Source organism: Tuber melanosporum, assembly GCF_000151645.1.
Source record: "Tuber melanosporum whole genome shotgun sequence assembly, scaffold_111, strain Mel28".
In the NCBI taxonomy this organism is placed as follows: domain Eukaryota; kingdom Fungi; phylum Ascomycota; class Pezizomycetes; order Pezizales; family Tuberaceae; genus Tuber; species Tuber melanosporum.
Genome location: NW_003298768.1, coordinates 263,208 through 282,078, shown reverse-complemented (window position 1 = coordinate 282,078; position 18,871 = coordinate 263,208). Strand labels below are relative to the sequence as shown.

Sequence of the window (18,871 nt, the reverse complement as noted above, 5' to 3'; positions counted from 1 at the left end):
AAAGTCCACTACTGGTAGTGGCTTATTCAAGAGATCAATATCCTCATGTAGTGTTTTATTATCTATGTATAGAGAGATTGCTCTCTCACCTGTCATACCATGACATTTTTTTCTTGTTTATAGGAGTGATGGTCAAAGACATTTAACCTTTGAGGGCAGGGGACTGCATAGTGAGGATGTGGTCTAAGAGGTACTTCACTGTGCTGTACTGTACGAGGTACAGTACTACTTTTTTATGCCTGCGCTGTACTGTACCCTGTATCATACAAGTATTAGCGGCAGGTAGGTTTGCAGATGTGCACGACTTTTTGTGACTGAGATATCTTGGCGGCGATTGTTGGATGGCGTGCGTTATGATACCTATGACCGCCTTTTCAAGACATGATACTTGCATATACCTATACCTCCAACCCAAAAGGAAAACGGGCGCCATATTCAGGCCATTTCTCCTATTATTATCTCCCAAGGGATCCCACAATCTCTCTCTCACCGTATTCTTACCCTAGATCAGCTCACACTTACCTTCTTAATAGTTAGACGAGCATATTATGCATATTATGAAGTACAGTCAGTACTCGAGTAAGTTTATTATTCCCTATACAAGTACCCGGGGAGACGCTTTCGTACAAGACGGGATAGTTAACCAGCAAAATAAACCATGTCTTGTACAGGAACAGCTTCCCAAGCATTTGCATCTCAAGATCTTCAACAAGGTTGTGCTTGTGCTGGTCACTGCTGGATACCCACACGGCCAGCAGCCGACTATCTATCTAGCTGCCGGGCTGAGGATGGTGAGTGTTCACGGATAAGGGGTAACAAGGTTCCTCGGCACGGTGCGCTGCTAGTGCGATACGCTCTTTTGATACCTTTGGGGTACTCCAGTGCTCTCTGGCATGGAACGGAGAGCTGGGTCAGAACGGAGAGATGGAATACTAGGCCAGCTGTGACATTTGTCTTAGAATTTGGAGGTTGTGTAAAAAAAAAGGTAATGGACAAGGGATAAGTTGAGGAGAAATTAAAAAATCACAATTTTCAATTGCCTATCGTATCGTGGGGTAAGGGATTGATTGAGCGTGCTTGGTGTGTTATTATCAGGCGATATTCTTTATCCCTGGTTGCGAATAGACCTCCAGTTTTCTCTGCCCGACTCGGAGGAGGTGCTCGATCGTTGCAAAGTCCCGCCGGTCGATGTCGAGATGTGCTCGGAAGTTTTCTCTGTGCCCCTCTCGCTGTTAGGAATTCTGCATGCACGGGTACGGTGGAATTGCCAAAGGCGGGGATCTCGTCAAACCTCGCATAATTCCGAAAGTTGTCTTGAACTTTCTGTTCTCGGAGCACCGCACAGGGTCAGGAGCGGGAACAAAAAAAGACGCGGGAAGGATCGTTAATACCTTAGGCTTCTTCCCTGCCTCTCTCAGGCAAAGCCTGTACAGAGCAAGCACATCTCGCTGAATTCCAGATCGTTTCATTTTTCTGATGTTGGACTTTTGTGTGGTTGTGGAAACCTTGGCGCACGTTGTGTGGACCTTCTTGCCCCTGTCGCCCGGGGCATTTCGGGAGCTTGGGCGATTTGTCCGTTTTTCTCCTCTCGGCGCAGCGTTCACCGGGTCTTGGTAAGGTATTGTGCTCGTATTGCTTTGAGCAACCTCACCTCTCTCTACGAGTACTCGAGTACACACGAGGTGTTATTTATCGAATTTGAAGCGTTTTAGAACCACAAACACGAATAGTAGCTTCTGGCCATGTCAAGATTCTCGGTAAGTAATGGGTTTAACGTTACTAGCCTTCTAGGTCTTCGAGAGGAGAATATGGTGACCGGGAGCTCTGCAGCTAACTTGGATATGTTGATAGCGCCTTATCCGCTTTATTGCTGCCGATGGGGGAACGTATTATGGGGAGGCGATTCTTCCTACCGGGATTAGTGACGTCTCGAGGGTCGCTAAGGCCCGTGTTATTGAGGGCGATATCTTATCCCTGGGATACAAAGTGACTGACCAGGTCCTGGTGCGATAAAGCTTGCTCCCAGATCCCGGGAGCGGCAGTTGTCCTGACCTTGCGATAGAATGTTAACAAACTTTTGACCCCGCTCGCCTTTAAGGATACAAAGACGATCAGGTGCTTGGGACTTAATTACGCCCAGCACGCAAAGGAGGTAGCTTCATTTGGCTCTGTTAATGAAAGCCAATTATGGCTAACACCGGGTTGGCAGTCAAATATGGATATTCCAAGGTTTCCTGTGCTATTTGTGAGTTGGAGATTATGCAGTTAATTGAGGGATCGTGCTGATTATGTTTTAGTATAAGCCGATTACCTCACTTTCTGGACCTTCAGGTAATCAACTTCTCCAGTTTTGGTAGCCATCGTGAGCCGCTCATATATTCTTGACGCCGAAAATGCAGACCCAATCCCGATTCCGAAAGCAGCTCAGGACGAACCCGGACTCGATTACGAATGCGAACTCGTGGTCATAATTGGCAAAGAGGCTAGAGATGTTTCCGAGAGTAGTGCTCTGGACTACGTCCTCGGATACTGTGCTGGAAATGACATCAGCCACAGAGACTGGCAACTCAAGAAGGGTGGCGGCCAATGGTAGGGGTTAACCCATATGTGTTATACAACCAAGCCAATCGAAATTAGGTCTTTAGGCAAGGGATTTGATGGATGGGCCCCGATTGGGCCGGCCATCATTTCCCCTTCTCTTATACCAGACCCTCAGAAACTACGCATCTCCACCAAGGTATCAATCATGCCTATCCTCATGATTCCAGGGGTAGATATTTTTTTGCCTGTCTGCGGAATATATTAACGCACCTGTACAGGTAAATGAGCGAACTGTTCAGGACTCCTCAACTGCGGATATGATATTCTCCGTCGCCAAGACACTATCATTCCTCTCGCAAGGAACAACACTTCTGCCAGGGGATGTTGTGTTTACCGGAACGTAAGTTTTTCGCGGTCAGAGTGATAAGTTATTATACTACTGCTGCTAAGCTGCTCCTCTCTATTGGTCCGCAGGGTGTTGGGATGGGAAGAAAGCCACAATGCTGGCTTAAAGATGGAGATATCGTTGAGGTAGGAATTGAGGGCATTGGAAGTATTACTAACAATGTGACGTTTGAACGCATGAAGGCGCAGCTTTAAATTAAGGCACGTTACGAGTTGCCAGGGCTGAGGTGGGTATTGGTTTTTAGTTATGATATCATACTAGCCTCTAGGTATTAAATATCATACATAGGATTACGCTTCATGCCCACAAATGATTGCGTTTCACCCACATCTTGTTGCGTTTCCCACCAAGTACCGGTATTCTGATGGTTACGCGGTCCTGGGACACGATGCAATTCGTTACCTTCAGTTAATCTTTTAGCCTGTCCGGCTCTGCTGCAATAAATACCCTTCGATCTCCCCTGACCATGTTTCCTATTTCCTCCGCTCAACCACGTGCACCCCCATCGCCAACCTCTTATCATACAATCTCCTTACTCAGTTTACCCATTCAGCCATTCTCTTCTAAAGTACCGGGTATTAGAGTTCCAATTGTCCAACATCCAACCCCAGCTTCCTTATCCTCTACCGTTTCTTCTACCGGAGCTCCCCTCGTGGAAATCTTGTCCCGTATCTCTAATAAACTTCTCTTCCCGTTTCGATGAAGAACTCTCTATCTCTTACTTTACTTCTCCCCACGGTGCTCGTAAGCGCTACTGAAAGCGGAATGTGTGCTGAGATATGTTGGACGCATCGTATTGGTGACCCCAACTGCGAGTCTTCGTGTCTCAAGCATCCAGTGAGCACTTAAATTCAAGTTTGCTACAATTTCCTAGACACAAACTGATGCCTTACTTGTACTCTTTTTGGAACAGAGCTACTCACCCCAGTCCGTTGCGGCGGCTGAGCAATGTATTGTATGCAGTTCCCTCCGATGTCTCCTTAGCTACCCTCCCCCCTTTCTTGCTATATTCTAACACCCGTCTAGGCAGACTGTTTGGCGGAGAATTCTGATGGCGCCGATCTTACCGCCTTTGCTGAATGTCGAACCAAGTGCTTCGATCAGTACTTTGGAGAATTTCTGAGATCCTATTACCCCCATTCAAAGAGGTCGGCGTTAGTTGAGATGTCCGACTTTTACTCTCCTACGGTCGTCTGCGAGGATCCTGAAAAGTGTGGTAGAGCTTATGGGCAGGCTTCGTACGTGTTGCTACCCTCGTCTCCTAATTTCCTAAGGGATATTCTTATGGGGTTACAATTTTTGGTCTAGGAGGGTTGTTGGGAAAGATGCCCCGTGCGCCCACAATCGAGGTTCATTGATAGAGGTGGGTACGGGAGAGGATGTTCTGTAGGAACTGTGTATCGCCCCCCTCTACACTCCAAGCCTGATGCCACCTCTCCACATTCGATTCCGCCAGATTCCCTATATGCCGGCTGTGAGAGCGAGCATGACTACGACTATTCCATATTTAGTTTGGGATCTTCAGATATGGAAGCACATATATGCAACGCTTTGTGTTTTAGTGAAGGTCGCGAAGACTGCTTATCAGATTGCTTCCTGTCTCTGGTTTGTGCATTCGTTCCCCTCTAATCCATTTAGTCCTTTACCTTAGTTTCTATCGATAGGGTTCTCGTGCGGAGGAGTTTGGGATTGTAATCAGATGCACGATGATTTGCATCGGAGGGGATCCCCTCGTTGGTGGGGTTACTCTGAGCTTATTAGTTTGTGTTCAAGGCTGTCTTATGGAGAGGCAAGTTCCAAGCTTGTCCTATGTCTGAGTCTGGCTTTAGCGGGATGATCATCACGCATCCGGAACTGATGGTTTTTGCCCTCTAGCACTACTAGCCCCCTCCCACCAGTAACCAACCCTGAAATTCCCAGTAGGATTACCTCTGAGCTACGAGAAACAATTTCTCCACCGTTTAATGAGACCAATTCTACGAGACTTATCGCTCAGGCCGCCATGTATGAGCCCAGCAGTCCAGGTTCTACGTATAATTTCTGTCGATATCACACGTGGATACCATCAATTATTCTCAGCGTAGTTTTGGGTCTGTTTTGAGAAACCATGCGATGGAAACCAGGCTGGCCCTTGGGTATATTTTGTGATTTGCACCCGGCGGGTTTCAAGAGATGTTTGTCGAGCTTGGTTAGCGAAATTATTCCAGGGCCTGTCCCCATTTCGCAAAGGCTGGACTGGGAATCGGTGTTTTATTATCGTATTCATGTCGATGGTTGACAGGATTACTAGAGTGTCACCAATTGAGTGCTTTGCATTATTATGAACAATGAAAGGTTTTCACGCATCGGAGAAAAATAGTCAACTAGGTGAGGGCCGTGAGGCGCTCAAGTTGATCAAGTACAGTACATGATGAAGAGGTCGATGACGCCTAGTAAGAACTTGTGTAATAGCGGTGGCCCCTACTAGCTGTGTAACTCTGGAGCACCCTCTGGGGATATCATAGGTTGTCCAGGTGATATGCTTCGCTGTTGGCAAGAGAGTAGAGCGGCGGTACTGCACAACTGTGGCAAGATGTTAATTCATAGGGATATGTGGCGAGGGTAAAGTGTGTGGTTCGTTTTAATTGTTGAAATTGACATTGAATTCATATAAGCTTGTATGGTATGGTACGACTGGTGGTTCCAAATACGGATCTGGATCACTATTTTAAGTGATCTTGGGCTGCTCGGAGATTTGTTATCTATTGATCTCTGGCTTGATATGATAAGTTAGGGCTTAGCGAGGGAGTTCCGAATTGGGTGTAACGTCGAAAAATTGGGGTTTATATCGTCATCCACACAACCACAAGCCAGCTTTTGTCTTATCAAAGAACAACCAGCCTTTTCTGTTCTTGTGGGTTTCAATTCACGCTTGTAGGTGATGAAGATATGGCTTTGGCATCTGGCCACCGATTGTGTGCCACTTTCTGGGATACCCTTCTACCCTTAATCAACAATCCTAAATTGCCGTTGGGTTCCTCGACATTCACAACCGGGCTCTCCCAGAAGAGATTTCCAATATCAACCCATCGACCCCGCCTTTTCACTTCACTATCATCCACAACATCGACTCGATGGTATCCCAGATCAAAATACGTGGTATCCCGGGGCTTTGCTGGGTTTTGCGTATGGACAAACGTCACTCCAACAGCGGCTTCGGAAACGACATCATGTGCCGTTAGCACAGCAGACAGAGGAATACTTTCCAGTGGAGTCCTCGACCGCCGGAAAATAATCCGAATTGCGGGCTCAAGTTGGGCGCGGAGCCTACACATCGGTCAGAAAGCTCCCAAGCCGAAGGTTCCTACGAAGAGAAATAGTTCCTGGGCGCCGAAAGGGAAGGTGAATAGTGGCAAGGCTGGGTCTGGAGACCGGGGTTCTGGTGGAAGGAATCGAAGGATCGGGAACGGCCGGACAGCAGAGGAGATGGGGGAGAAGAGCAATACTAACAACAATGCCCCCGATAATACAGTCAATCGGCATCGGCTTTCGAAGGACGAGATGCTGGCGGCTGCCACTGGTTTCCTTCAACGGTTGAGCATACGCACTAAATGGCTAGCTATACGGCAAATGAGGCCTTACAATCTGGATGATATCGGGGCGTTCTTTTCATGGCTGTTCCTTGGCCACGTGCTTTGGGTTGTGCTGGGTACTACGACGTTTGTTTCACTGACGATATTCTTGTGCAATACTGTATTTGCGCAGGAAACGCTCGCTGGGGCTGTCGGGAACTATCTTACGAGAGAAACTGGGGTCAAGATAGTTTTTGAGTCTGCTATTGTTCCTCGGTGGAAGGATGGGTGCATTTCGTTCAAGAATGTGTTTGTCGCTAGGAGACCTGGCCATGGCAAGTACGGAGACAAGAATGTTCAAAAGGGTTCCTCAGTGACTGCCGCCGCCGCCGCTGCAGCGGCAGTTCACGCAGACGATGCTAATTCTAAGGATGCCCAACACCGCCGCCAAGAAGAAGTAGAGGAGGAAGACACAAATTACACACAATTTGACGTAACAATAGACACCGTCAACGTAACACTCTCCTTTGCGAAATGGATGAATGGAAAGGGCCTCCTAAAGGACGTCGAAATCAAGGGTGTTAGAGGAGTGATTGACCAAACACATGTTTGGGATGATGTAGACCCCCGCGCTTTCAAGTACGAGCACCAGCCAGGAGACTTTGAAATTGACTCCTTCAAACTCGAAGACTTGCTAGTGACGGTCCACCAGCCCGACGGTTTCCGTCCCTTCTCGGTAAGTATCTTCTCCTGCGACCTCCCGCAGCTCCGAAAACAATGGCTCTTCTACGACTTTCTTAGCGCAAATATGATGTCCGGCTCCTTCGACGACTCACTCTTCACCATCCACCCCCGACAAACCCACGTGATCGGCCCGGAGTCACTAAACGGCAACAACGGTAATGAAAACAGCTCCCAGGCCTGGAAAAAGACTTCCAGACTGCGGATCGACGGTTTAGGAATCGACCACCTAAACCGCGGCGTCGAGGGACCCTTTTCCTGGATTCAGCATGGAAACGTGGACATTGTAGCAGATATCATGTTCCCAACGGACGACGATCTACAATTCACAAAAGTGGTCCAGCACATTGTCGAACGCATGGAAGCCACCGTCTCCCCCCCCTCCTCTTCATCCTCCAATCGCCGGGATCCCTCCTCCTCTGACCAAAAATTCGTGATAATGGACCTCCGAATCCAACTAAACGACGTCCGCGCCGCAGTCCCGCTGTTCAGCAAAGACTTATCATACGTCAACAGCGCCCTCATCCGGCCCATTGTGGCATACATTAACTCCAGGAGGACCTATATCCCCATCAACTGTCGTGTCATCAAGCGTGCTAACGAGTTCGACGGGAGCTGGACCATGTACGATTCTGGCCTTGTGGAGGAGGTTTCTGCTGAGGTATGTATTTGCATTTGACTGGAGAGGGAGGCGGCTAATGGCGAGAGTGGTAGACATATGCTGCATTCGCGAGAGATGCTATAGATCATCAAGCACGGGGAAGGAGGTTTAAGAAGGTGGGGCTTTGGTCGCTACAGCTTGCGGCACAGGCACTATTGATGGCAATGGCGGGAAATCTAGCTTAGCTAAGCTTTAGCCATTACAGCCATTTTGGAGGGGCAGGTTGGGAGGACTCGACATTATCTAAACCAACTCTAGATTACTTATCATAGGACTAGGAGACAAATCCTATATATATGTGTGGATTATCCCGTGTCAAAGTAGTGCAGTTACTTAGAGCTAGCAGTCCTATTTTTCTTTTTCTATTACCATTATGCATACAGTCGCACCCCGCTATCCCGGATGGTCAGATTTCACAGAATTCATCCGGATATCCGGGGCAATGGGGGTGGAAGAGGGGAGAAAATATTTGATAAGTTCTTATGAGAAGCTTTATCTCAACAAATTTTCGTAGGCGATGTTAACACTTTTTGTTCTCCAATGTGTTACCATACAGGTTGCATGTTCTTCATCACTCTCTGTATCATTATCAGTTATAAGATATTTGGCCTCTCTGATTCAGTTCAATCCTAAACCTGTACAATCTTGTTCAATTTCCTTTCCATTTTCCTCACCTTATTTTCCAGCTGGATGGATACTAATATCCTTCTCTGAGCTATGCTCTTGCCTATTTTATTTTCTGTGATAGACTCAGAAGTTAATAGTTTAAAAAACTTGCGGATTGTAGTCTGCTCTACTTTTTGTTTCTATTATGATAGCTAGAAAAAGATAAATAAGATTGGAAAATAGAGAAAAGAAAACCTCAAGTTACTGGAAAAGTGCTAAATGGGCCAACAAGAATAGTATATAAATTGTTCAACTAAATGATTATAGTAAATAGAAAGAGATAAACAGGTTAATAGAAGAGCACCTAAGCAAAGTCCTAGCTTATTACTATATTGCAAGTATTATAAAGTAGTTTCATTCTTGATTCACAGAAATCTTGTGAGATTTTTGTAGTACTCTCTTTATTGCTCTTTCTAAATTGTCTCTTAGCTAAAGTAGCATGCCAGCCACTACATCTTACTTGACAATGACAGTACTATCTGAAAAAACTAATCATAAACCTATATCTAAATTCTGTATATTATTCTTTCTGATATCTGTAAGGTATATATTAGGAAAAACCTTTGGAGTCTTTCTAGTTTTCTTTACTATATTTCATAATGTACTCCAAGATTTATAATACTCTTACTACTTTAAATTAATAAATTCCTCAACTTAACTGCTGCATTTATTAGAGCTACTTCAATTTAGAGTACAAAATAGGTAATAGAATTCTGTTATTCCTGCTTTTATCCAGCCTGAGTAGTAAGTACCTGTAGTAGGCATAACTGATTTCAAAGACTTTGTAATTAGTATTAAGCATATGAAAAAGACAAGATATCATAATAAATTACTAAAAGTAGAGTAACTATACTTTAACTTAAGAAATCTTTCTGCAAACATCGGTCTCTGGCTATAAGAGAGGCTTTCTGTAATGTGTTCGTAAGGTGCTAATCACATTTCGGGATAAGATACTATAGCTGACAGATGGCCTACTCTATTAGAAAGAAGGCTAGAGCTGAGAACTAAAGAAGTCTTCAAAGATATACTGGGGAAACTAAGGAGTAACTGTCCAATTAAGTATATTGAAATACTGTCTGTTGAAGTCAGACTTTTCCATCATGGAATCAGGCAGTCTTTAAATACACAAATCAGTTCATGTCTAGCATGAATGAAATTAATCAAAAGTATTAAGTGATACACTTTGGTAAAACCACTTAAGTATCAAAACAATACTTTAAATAAAATATAAAACAAAACCATATATCAAACGATACTTAAAACAAACTAAATATCGAAGGGATACTTAAAACAAAACATAAAATAAAATCATGTATCAAATAATACTTAAAACAAACCAAGTATCAAAGCAAGACTTAAAACAAAACGTAAAGCTAAACCCTAAACTGAGTATTGGTTACACCCCCTCTGGGAAGATAGATTCCGAAGTTGTGACTGTACTGAAATAAATTCTTCTGGGAATAAATATAATAAAACTTTGATGTCTTAGCAGTAGAGTTTGAAGAAACAAAACTTTAAAACTTAATATTATTAAGTTACAGCTTTTACTCAATTAAGTTCTGATCTCAAGAGGTATGATAGTTGATTGCCAGAGTAGAGGAGAACTGGCGTACACTTAAGTATATTTCATATACTGCCAGTTGTTCTCCATTACTATTCATACTCAGTGCCCTCTATTCACCTCGTTTTTGAAAAATTACCACTTTTGGCCATACTAAAACTCTGAGTTTTTGGGTGGCAACCATCTTGACATACCAATTTCTGCATCTTGCTTAGGCTTTATCTATAAGCAAACTCTTCCCAATCTGGATATACTACCTCTCACCTATGAGTTAGGCCTCTGGCAAGGTCTTAAGTGCAAGCATACTGTACTTTTTCTCGCATAGCTATCTATATATCTCTCGCTCTGGTACTACCTGTTAGGCGGAGACAACTTGATAGACTTCAAAGTTGTCTAGGCCAATCGAGATTTGTTTCTGTAGACGGAAATTGTCTAGGAAGGCTTGGACTTTGCTCGTTTCGTTTATGACTACTAGGAGCGAAGTAGAATAGGTAAAGTAAGGTAGAATTGTAAAAACAAGATTATATTGTTAAAGTCTCTTCTCCATTGCTTGATGATGTCTAAAGCTTGAGAGGCACTTCGATATTTATATTCCGTGTCAGAGTATTCGTGGACTACATTTATTTATCATACAACTATGTACTTCTTCAATTGTAATTCGCAACATTGAGTTTTCTTCCAAGGTGTGAACACCTGTGGACCCTGAAAACCATTACACCCTCTTTGGTAATTACGATATTTCTTCTTAGGAAGTGTGCTGTCTCCAATAGCAATATCCCGATTAGTAGAGTCTTTAGACTTATGGCCTAGTCCTTAAGTCGAACTGAGTTGGCTCCAATTATCTTCGCCATTGATAAAATGATCAGTTTTATCTATGTCTATATCTGCAAAGGTGGTCATTATTACAACCATCGTAGGTCATCTGACTCTGATCCTTTGTAACTCCATACCCAACCAATAGATTTTCTCTGGATGACTTCCTATTAATTCGCAGGAAGTTATTCCACCAGATTAGTAATTAATCCCTCGGTCAGCAACCCTTGATTGCTCTCTGGGTAGTAGGTTTCAGTAACCATTGTAGTATTGAGGATCACTCCATGATTACGACGTATTCCGAAACCCAGTTGCAACCCTCCGTGAAGTTTGTTGGCTTCTTTGGTAGTGTCTTTTGGAGTTTTAGACTCTTCTGGTGGATGTAAATGTATTGGTCTCTAGTAGAGATTCTTTACCATTTGATCCCATCTCTTTGGGCGAAATCGTCCCGTTACTTATGGCCCGTACCAAAGGTATCATGTCTTTGGAGCCAAGTAACACTCTGAGTAGTTGACAGAATTACTCCGTTCCACTTCCCAGACCTAGCCGAAGGTCCCCTCTCATATATCCTGCGAACAGGATCCAGTCAAATGGACGGCGACTATGTATATGGTGTTATTCTAACACCTTCAATTCTGTGGTAATATAGTCACAGGACGAAACTGAAATTGATATATATGATGACGTGCGGGCCCCGTAAGGGAGCCGGAGGGGGGTGTTGGAGACCAGAGATTCCGATTCCGAGTGGGGTTACCCTACTTAGGGTGGTTCTTAGGTATCGGGTTCTGGTATTCCTAACACCACCATATCCCTTGTACATTCCTCTTCCTTTGCTAAGTATGGAGCCCACTGATCCTTCTGTCCTCAGTCTATTGCTCCCCTTGACCCCACTATTTACCATACGTGCTAGTACTATGAGACCACTAGGAGGTCCCTGGAACTCAACCCTGCCGTCCATCCTCTATTGGATAACTCTAACCTCATCAACCTCACCTGCAGAGAGCAGGTTCTGATTTCTCTTGTCTGTAGTTAGGTGGAGACAACCTGATAGACTTCAGAGTTATCTAGGCCAACTAAGATTCATTTCTGTAGATAGAGATTGTCTAGGGAGACTCAGTTTTCACTTATTTTATTTATGACTACTAAAAGAGAAGTAAAGTAGGTAAAGTAGAATAGAATCATGAAGACAATATTATATTGTTAAGGTCTCTTCCCTGTTGCTTGATGTTATCTAAAAGCTTAGAAGATACTTCAACATTTATATTCCACATCTGAGTGTTCACAGACTACAGCTATCTATTATACAACTATGTATCTCTCTGATTATAACTCGCAAGGCTGGGTATTCTTCCAAGGTAGAAAGACTTAGAGACCCTGAAAATTACAACACCCTCTTCGGTAATCACAATATAACTAACTAGGAACTATTCTTTTCCCAATAGTAATTATCCGATCATCAGAGTCTTTAGACTTATAGTCTAGTTTTCAAGTTGAACTGAGTTGGCCTCAATTGTCTCTGTCATTGATGAAATGATCAGTTTCATCTGTGGGTTGTATCTGTAAAAGGAGTCATAAAATGCAATCTTTCTAGGTTACCTGACTTTAAACTTTCATAACTTCATATCCAACAAACAGATATTTTCAGGAGGACTACCTACTAATTTGAAGGAAGCTATTCCACCTGATTGAGAGATAATCACTTGGTCAGCAACTCTTGGTTACTTTGGGTAACAGGGTTTTATTCGCCATTCTAGTATAGGGAATTATTCTTGTAGTTATAATATGTTCTGAAACCTAGTTGTAAAACTCCATGAAGTTTATTGGCTTCTATAGTAGTGTCCCTTGGAGTTCTAGACTATTCTGGTTATTATAAGGTGAGTGTAAATGTGTTAGTTTCTCATTAAGATCCATTATCATTCGATACTATCTTATAATACAAAAGGTCCCTTTTCCTAAAGCGCATACCAAAGATATCACATCTTTGAAGCATAGTAACTCTCTGAGTAGTTAATAAACTTACTCCATTCCACTTCCCAGACATAATCAAGGGTCACCTCTCATTTATCCCGTGAACAGAATCCAGGTGGAAAGACAGCCGCAAAGTATACAATGTTATTCCTACACTTTCAAGTTTGTGGCATTATAGTCACAAGATGTAGCTGAGATTGATATGTATGATGACTTGTGGGCACCATAAGGGGTTCGGAGGCCGATGTTAGAGACCATGGATTCTGATTTTGAGAGGGGTTACCCTACTTAGGGTGGTTCCTAGATATCAGATCCCGGTATTCCTAACATCTCTACAGTGCTACATAGCCTGCAGGCAGTCAAGTAAAGGCTTTCTAAACTTGAGGTAAGCAATTCCTCCATCTTCTCACACTCACTTACTGGTCTTGAGTCCTAGTTAAATGACCTGACTGGTATAGTATCTGCACACTCTTCTTGTAGCCTGGTAGTAGCTGCCATCATTCCTTAATGTAATGAGGGCTCTCTCTGAGAAGATAGATCACGAGGTTACGATTGTACTGAGATACATTCTTCTGCGAATGTGAATAAATATAATAAATGTTAAAGTCTCAACAGTAGAATTTGAAGAAACAAAATGGTAAAACTTACTATCGTTAAACTACAGCTTTACTCAATTAAACCCTGATCTCAAGAAGCTGTTGATTGCCAGAGTAGAGGAGAACTCACATATACTTAAGTAGATTTTATAAACTGCCAGTTGTCACCCATCACAGCTCTGCAGTCAAGAGTGCCCAACTTCCTGGGTCTGTCTAGCCAACCTCTACGGATCTGACCAAAGATCCTCTGTAGTAAACTAGACTACTCTGTGGTTTGCTAACATCTACCCAACAGAAGTGTTTTAGTTGCTGTATCTATAATGCAACTGCAGGAGTAAAAACTCTTCTTATAGTAGACATATTAGTGGTGAGCTGACATACTTAAGCAGATGCAATACCAACTATGGAACTCTCTACCCATATATACTTAGTTTTCTACAAGCATCCGCAGCTCCTAAATATCTATCTGGTTCTATTCTATTCTATATCATGCTGAATGATGGTCACGTAGCTTCCCTATTTGACTCCTTCAGAGGTTGACTACCAACAGGAGTTACCTACAGTCAACCCTCCTAAAAGTAGGCCTCATCATGACCTCAGACTAGTGTCTTAGAGTCCTTAAAGATTCTCTAGTACTATTACACTTTCGGGGCAACAGACTTTGGTTACTTCGCCTATGGACTCCCAGTAATCTCACATACTACCTCTAACTTTAAAGTAGTATTACTCTGTTAGTTTTAGTCTGTTTTGCATGCAGCTACTTGTAGACCATTCTCCAGGTTTACACCCATCTCCTCATGTATCCTGCGGACAGCTTTTCAGTTGGACAGACGGTATGAGCATATATGATATTACAGTAATGTCTCTACGTGTAGACTTTTACTAGGCTTTCAGCCAATTTCTAGGCTGTAGCCCATGATACTAGGAACTTATAATAGTGCCAGAGGAGGGTGTTATCTATCTCACCTCCAAGTTACACCTTATTTGAAGTTCAACAGGTTGTGCAGAAGTAATCTGCACAATATGAGATTCGAATACTTTATTTAGTCTTGTGTGATAAAAAATCTAGTAAATTTCCCTGAAGCCCTGCGTAACAAGTTACTTTCAAGGTAGTGTCATGAATATGGCTTGCCACGGAAAGAGTTTTCACATGATGTATAATTATAAGTTATAAGTATGTTAAGGTTTTACACATATGAGTCATTTGGGTCCTATGAGTTGTTCCGATTTGTTAAGTTTCGCACATGACTTAAGTATAAGTTATAGGACGTGCGCCTGGCAAGTATGCCTTGCAAGTGTGTCTTATGGGTATGCCTTACACATATGATTTATGTTTAGCACATGACCTCATAATGAGGTCATAGGTTTCACACATATGACTCATTTGAGTCATATGATTTGTTTATTATGTTATGATTGGTGTATGAGTTTTTGCATATGACTTTGCTACGAGGTCATGGGTTTTGAATATGTGACCACTTGGTCATATGACTAGTTTGTAATGATTTGGTTTCACGCATGTAACCACTTTAGGTTACATGACTATAGGCAGGAAGAACACTATATAAGAAGGCTGGTATGGCTAAGGAGGATAGGTTCTTCATGCTTTGTTCTAAGTACTTTTCCTCGTCCTTGCCGTCGCTTCGCCCTAAGTGTTTCTTTCGCATACATAGTGGGCCTTGATGCCTTAGATTCTGAGGGAGATATCTGACTTCGCTCAGTAGTTCCTGTGATTCTTAGTGTTAAAGTCTGTTGGTGTTGTGTGGTGTATTACATGTTTGCTTCTTGTTTCGTTGCCTGCTGGTTATCTCATGATGCTGGCACTTTGAGCTATTCTTCACGGTCGCTTACAAGCCCCTTTCAGCTTCCTGTCTTCAGCTTCCTATCTATTGTCTACTGGCAGGTTTTACGTTTGATTAGGGGGATTGAACCTTGTATTTGGAGGGATCACCCATGTCGTTTTTTGGGCCAGCTTATGTTTCTTGTTGGGTTTTAACAAAGTACTTAGTTCTCACGATACAAAATGCCCTTGGGTTTGACTGATGACCTTCTCAAGTATCAACTCATTATACCGGCTGCATCATTCCTCAGGTGGCAGGGCAGTGCCCGCCCAGTCTCTCTTTCTGTTTTCGTTTTTATAGTCGGAATCCTACGATGTTGTTTATCAGGGTTTTCTTGGTGCTTTTGTCCTTGCGGCATTTATGGTGATTCAGTCAGGTGTCTCCTCTTCACCTTGGTGGGGATGGCTTTGACCCTGAAAAATCTTACCCCATGGCATGGTTTTTAATTGCTGCCTGGGGTGGTATAGGACGATTGGCTGCCAAACACTTGCGTTGTCTCGGTGTTTAGGTGGTTTGGTTGTGGGCTGTAGTTGGCCGCTTCACCTATTGCAAGTGGGGCCTACCTTCTGTTTGTCTACTCCTGTTCGCTCGCCCTCCCCCTTCATGTTGCATCAGTTGGGTGTGCCTCTTACCTGTTGTTCGGTCTGCACTTGTTTGCTGGACCTGTTGGGCTGGCTTCGGCTGGCTCTGCCTACTCTTTCCTGACTTGGTTGGACTTCAGTTCGACTGGGTTGGATAGTCTAGCTGGTACTGGTACCTTCGGGTATTGGTGCTGCCTCCTTTGCGGCTCCTGGCTGTGGCTGGTGGGTCTCCCTTGGCTGCAAGATGCTGGCAGTTGGGGCTCTGTTGGTGTGGCCAAGATCAGTGACTGCCTGATGGGGCGAGGTATGGGCTGTCTTATGGCTATCAGATGGTTGATTTGTCTGAGGGGCTGAGGGGCTGGATGGGCTCTGTGGCGTCTGGCATGTAGGGCTTGAAGGGGGCTAATTGGGGGGAGAGAGGCACTTCCGAGTACCGGTCGATCCTGCGTCAAGTTGGGCGAGGTCTAATTAAGTGTTTCCAGTCTGGCCTAGGCTGTTGGACAAAGCTGCTTAGTGCTGTAAAGCTCCCTGATGGACCGGTGAGTTGATGGCCACCTGTGCGGATAGTGGATTACGACTACCTGGTTGGACTTGTTTGGGTCTTGCGTGCTGGGCTTCGTGGGGTTTGTTTGGTTTCTTTGGTTTGGCAACAGGTTTGGCAGGAGGAGGCATGGCACCACGAGTGGGAGATAGGTCCCACTGACCTTCTAGGTCTGTTACTACCTCTATGTATTTTCTATGTTTGTGTTGTTTCGGTTGGGGGACAGGCAGCAGGTACAGGTCCTCCTCACTGGTACGCTCTTCAGAGGCAACCGGCAAAGTGGGTTCATAGGGTTGACGGCGTGGTATGCGGGTGCGAGAGGTTGACATGTTGATTGCCTCCTCCCCACCACTGTGTTGCCTGTAGGTTTAGTTTGTATATTTGTTGGTTTTCTACTGTAGTGGAGGTTTCGCGGGATGGTATTCAGACTGGGTGGTAGTGATTTTATGTTTGTTGGATGAGGAACCTGGTTGGGTTGGTCTTTTACTTGGCTTTGGCTATGCTTAGTGCTGGTTGGCTGTATACTAGAGGAGCTACAGACTTGGACCAAGGCACGCACTGAGTTGTTTAATGGTTTTGTAATTAGTTCATATGTGGGCATGACTTGAGGATAGTAGGGACCAGGCCGTAGACTTAGTTAACTTAGGTTTAGTCATATTCCAGTTAGCAGAATGCCTGTACCGGCAGGGGCTCATCGTATACCAGTGTTGGTGGTACGAGTTTAAATACAATTAGATTGAATTCTAAGTACTTTTCCTACTAATTACTATAACAAATATAAAATACCTTTACATTCTTTATCATTATCATGACCTTTATTATTGTTATACCAAAGAGAACTCTTCACGAAGAAGAGTTAGAGAAAGCTTACAATTGGTGTTCCCGATAGAAGACAAGGTCTTATACTATTGGTAATGTCGGCATAGGCCTAGAGCTATAGTAAGATCCAAAAGTAGAAGAAGAGAAGTATTGTTTCCTATCGCTAACAACTAACTATCTGAAGAGAGATTGTTACAAGTAGGTTAACTTGGCTCCATAGTAGGGTAACCCATAGCCTAAGTCAGGGTAGTTTTGGTTTGAAGGTAGTGTAACTCTACCTGGGCTCGCAATCGAGCAATTCAGGGTAACTTTCAAACTGACTACTTGCATTACTCTACCCAGTAGTGTAACCGCTGATCCATTCTAGTACTTATGTACTTCTTAGTATGGCATAGAATGTCCAACTAAGGTACCTAATCAACAGTACCTCTACTTAGTAGACTCTAGTCTACTACTATTCCTACTGCGCTAGTCTCTTAATACTGGTATGGGCATAGGTTTGGCTAACTGTAATAGTACTCCATGGAGTATTATTACACTCCTGTGAAGTACCTTGCATCTTTAAGGGAAGCAAGCAGAAAACCCACAAGCCTTGCTGGTGTTCAGTTGAATAATCTCCTGAAATGACATCTGTGTTGTTATGAGAACTCGTTCAAGCTATTAGAACTAGGAAACGATCTGATAATGGGCTAAAGATGGAAGTTTAGGATGAGATTGCTGTGACAGTTTTTCTGATTGCTGGACCTGGAGCTCCTGTAATAGGTGAGAGATGTTAAGGCAACTTGGAGACCTTGAAGAAAAAATGTAAGATGTGGACCTGATTGAAAGATTTGAGTGGTTTTGGGGTTGATTTTAAGACAGGTGTGGTTACCACACCAGATAAAGTACGGGAGGAAGAAATAAAAAAACAGCCTCGAATATGAGAGTTTTGTGACAAACCACTTGCAAATGCAATTGAGTTGGCAGAAATCATGGAGGAAGTTCAAGCAACTGGTCATCATGCAATCTATCCTGGCCATATACAATTACAACAAATCATGATTCCTTCGTTGATTGGGTCAGATCTAGCAACTCAGGCTGATCCAGATCAGACCAGCTCTGATACAAGTCCTCATCAACAAAAGTGGAGAAGACTAGCACCACTGGAACATATTCAATAACCTCCAAAAAGTATTTTGAAACGGCTGATCACTGCTGTTGAAGGAATGGCTACAGCACTAATTACAATTGCGGCTTCCCAGTCAGTTGTTCAGCAAGCTGTATCAAAGCTTTAACAAAATTATAAAGGAAGACCAGGGTGGTCAACACAAGATATTTTTACTGGATATGAGCTTTTTGAGAACCCTGTTAAGTCAGAAGTATTTTTAGCCTTGGAGGAAGGTGAAGATCAGAAGCTTTGATTAAGAGGTTAAATAGTACGTTATAAGGCCTAGATATTCTACAGCAGTTAGTCTACTGTAACTGGTTTTGGTATTGTATATAATCAAGTCACATTTGTGTTGCACGTTTGTCTCGATCCTGTTTCATTTCTCTCATATCTTGTACATCTCTAACATTTCCTTTATCCTCCTCATAACTTGGATTT

The 18,871-nt window shown here is 43.5% G+C and overlaps 2 protein-coding genes; both read left to right on the top strand.

Moving 5' to 3' along the window:
• Positions 1-1,620: 1,620 nt before the first annotated feature.
• On the top strand, positions 1,621-3,141 carry GSTUM_00001505001 (uncharacterized protein; the record flags this gene model as incomplete). XM_002835627.2 has 9 exons in its annotated part: positions 1,621-1,757; positions 1,852-2,004; positions 2,063-2,152; positions 2,210-2,245; positions 2,298-2,331; positions 2,400-2,589; positions 2,638-2,737; positions 2,820-2,924; positions 2,992-3,141. Exons 1-9 carry the CDS (start codon positions 1,743-1,745, stop codon positions 3,139-3,141), a joined length of 873 nt encoding a protein of 290 aa, XP_002835673.1. The 5' UTR covers positions 1,621-1,742.
• A 2,734-nt stretch (positions 3,142-5,875) lies between these two features.
• On the top strand, positions 5,876-8,085 carry GSTUM_00001504001 (uncharacterized protein; the record flags this gene model as incomplete). Its single annotated transcript, XM_002835626.1, has 2 exons — positions 5,876-7,900; positions 7,954-8,085. The coding sequence occupies 2 exons, from the start codon at positions 5,876-5,878 to the stop codon at positions 8,083-8,085; spliced, it is 2,157 nt and encodes a 718-aa protein (XP_002835672.1).
• Between the last annotated feature and the right edge of the window lie 10,786 nt (positions 8,086-18,871).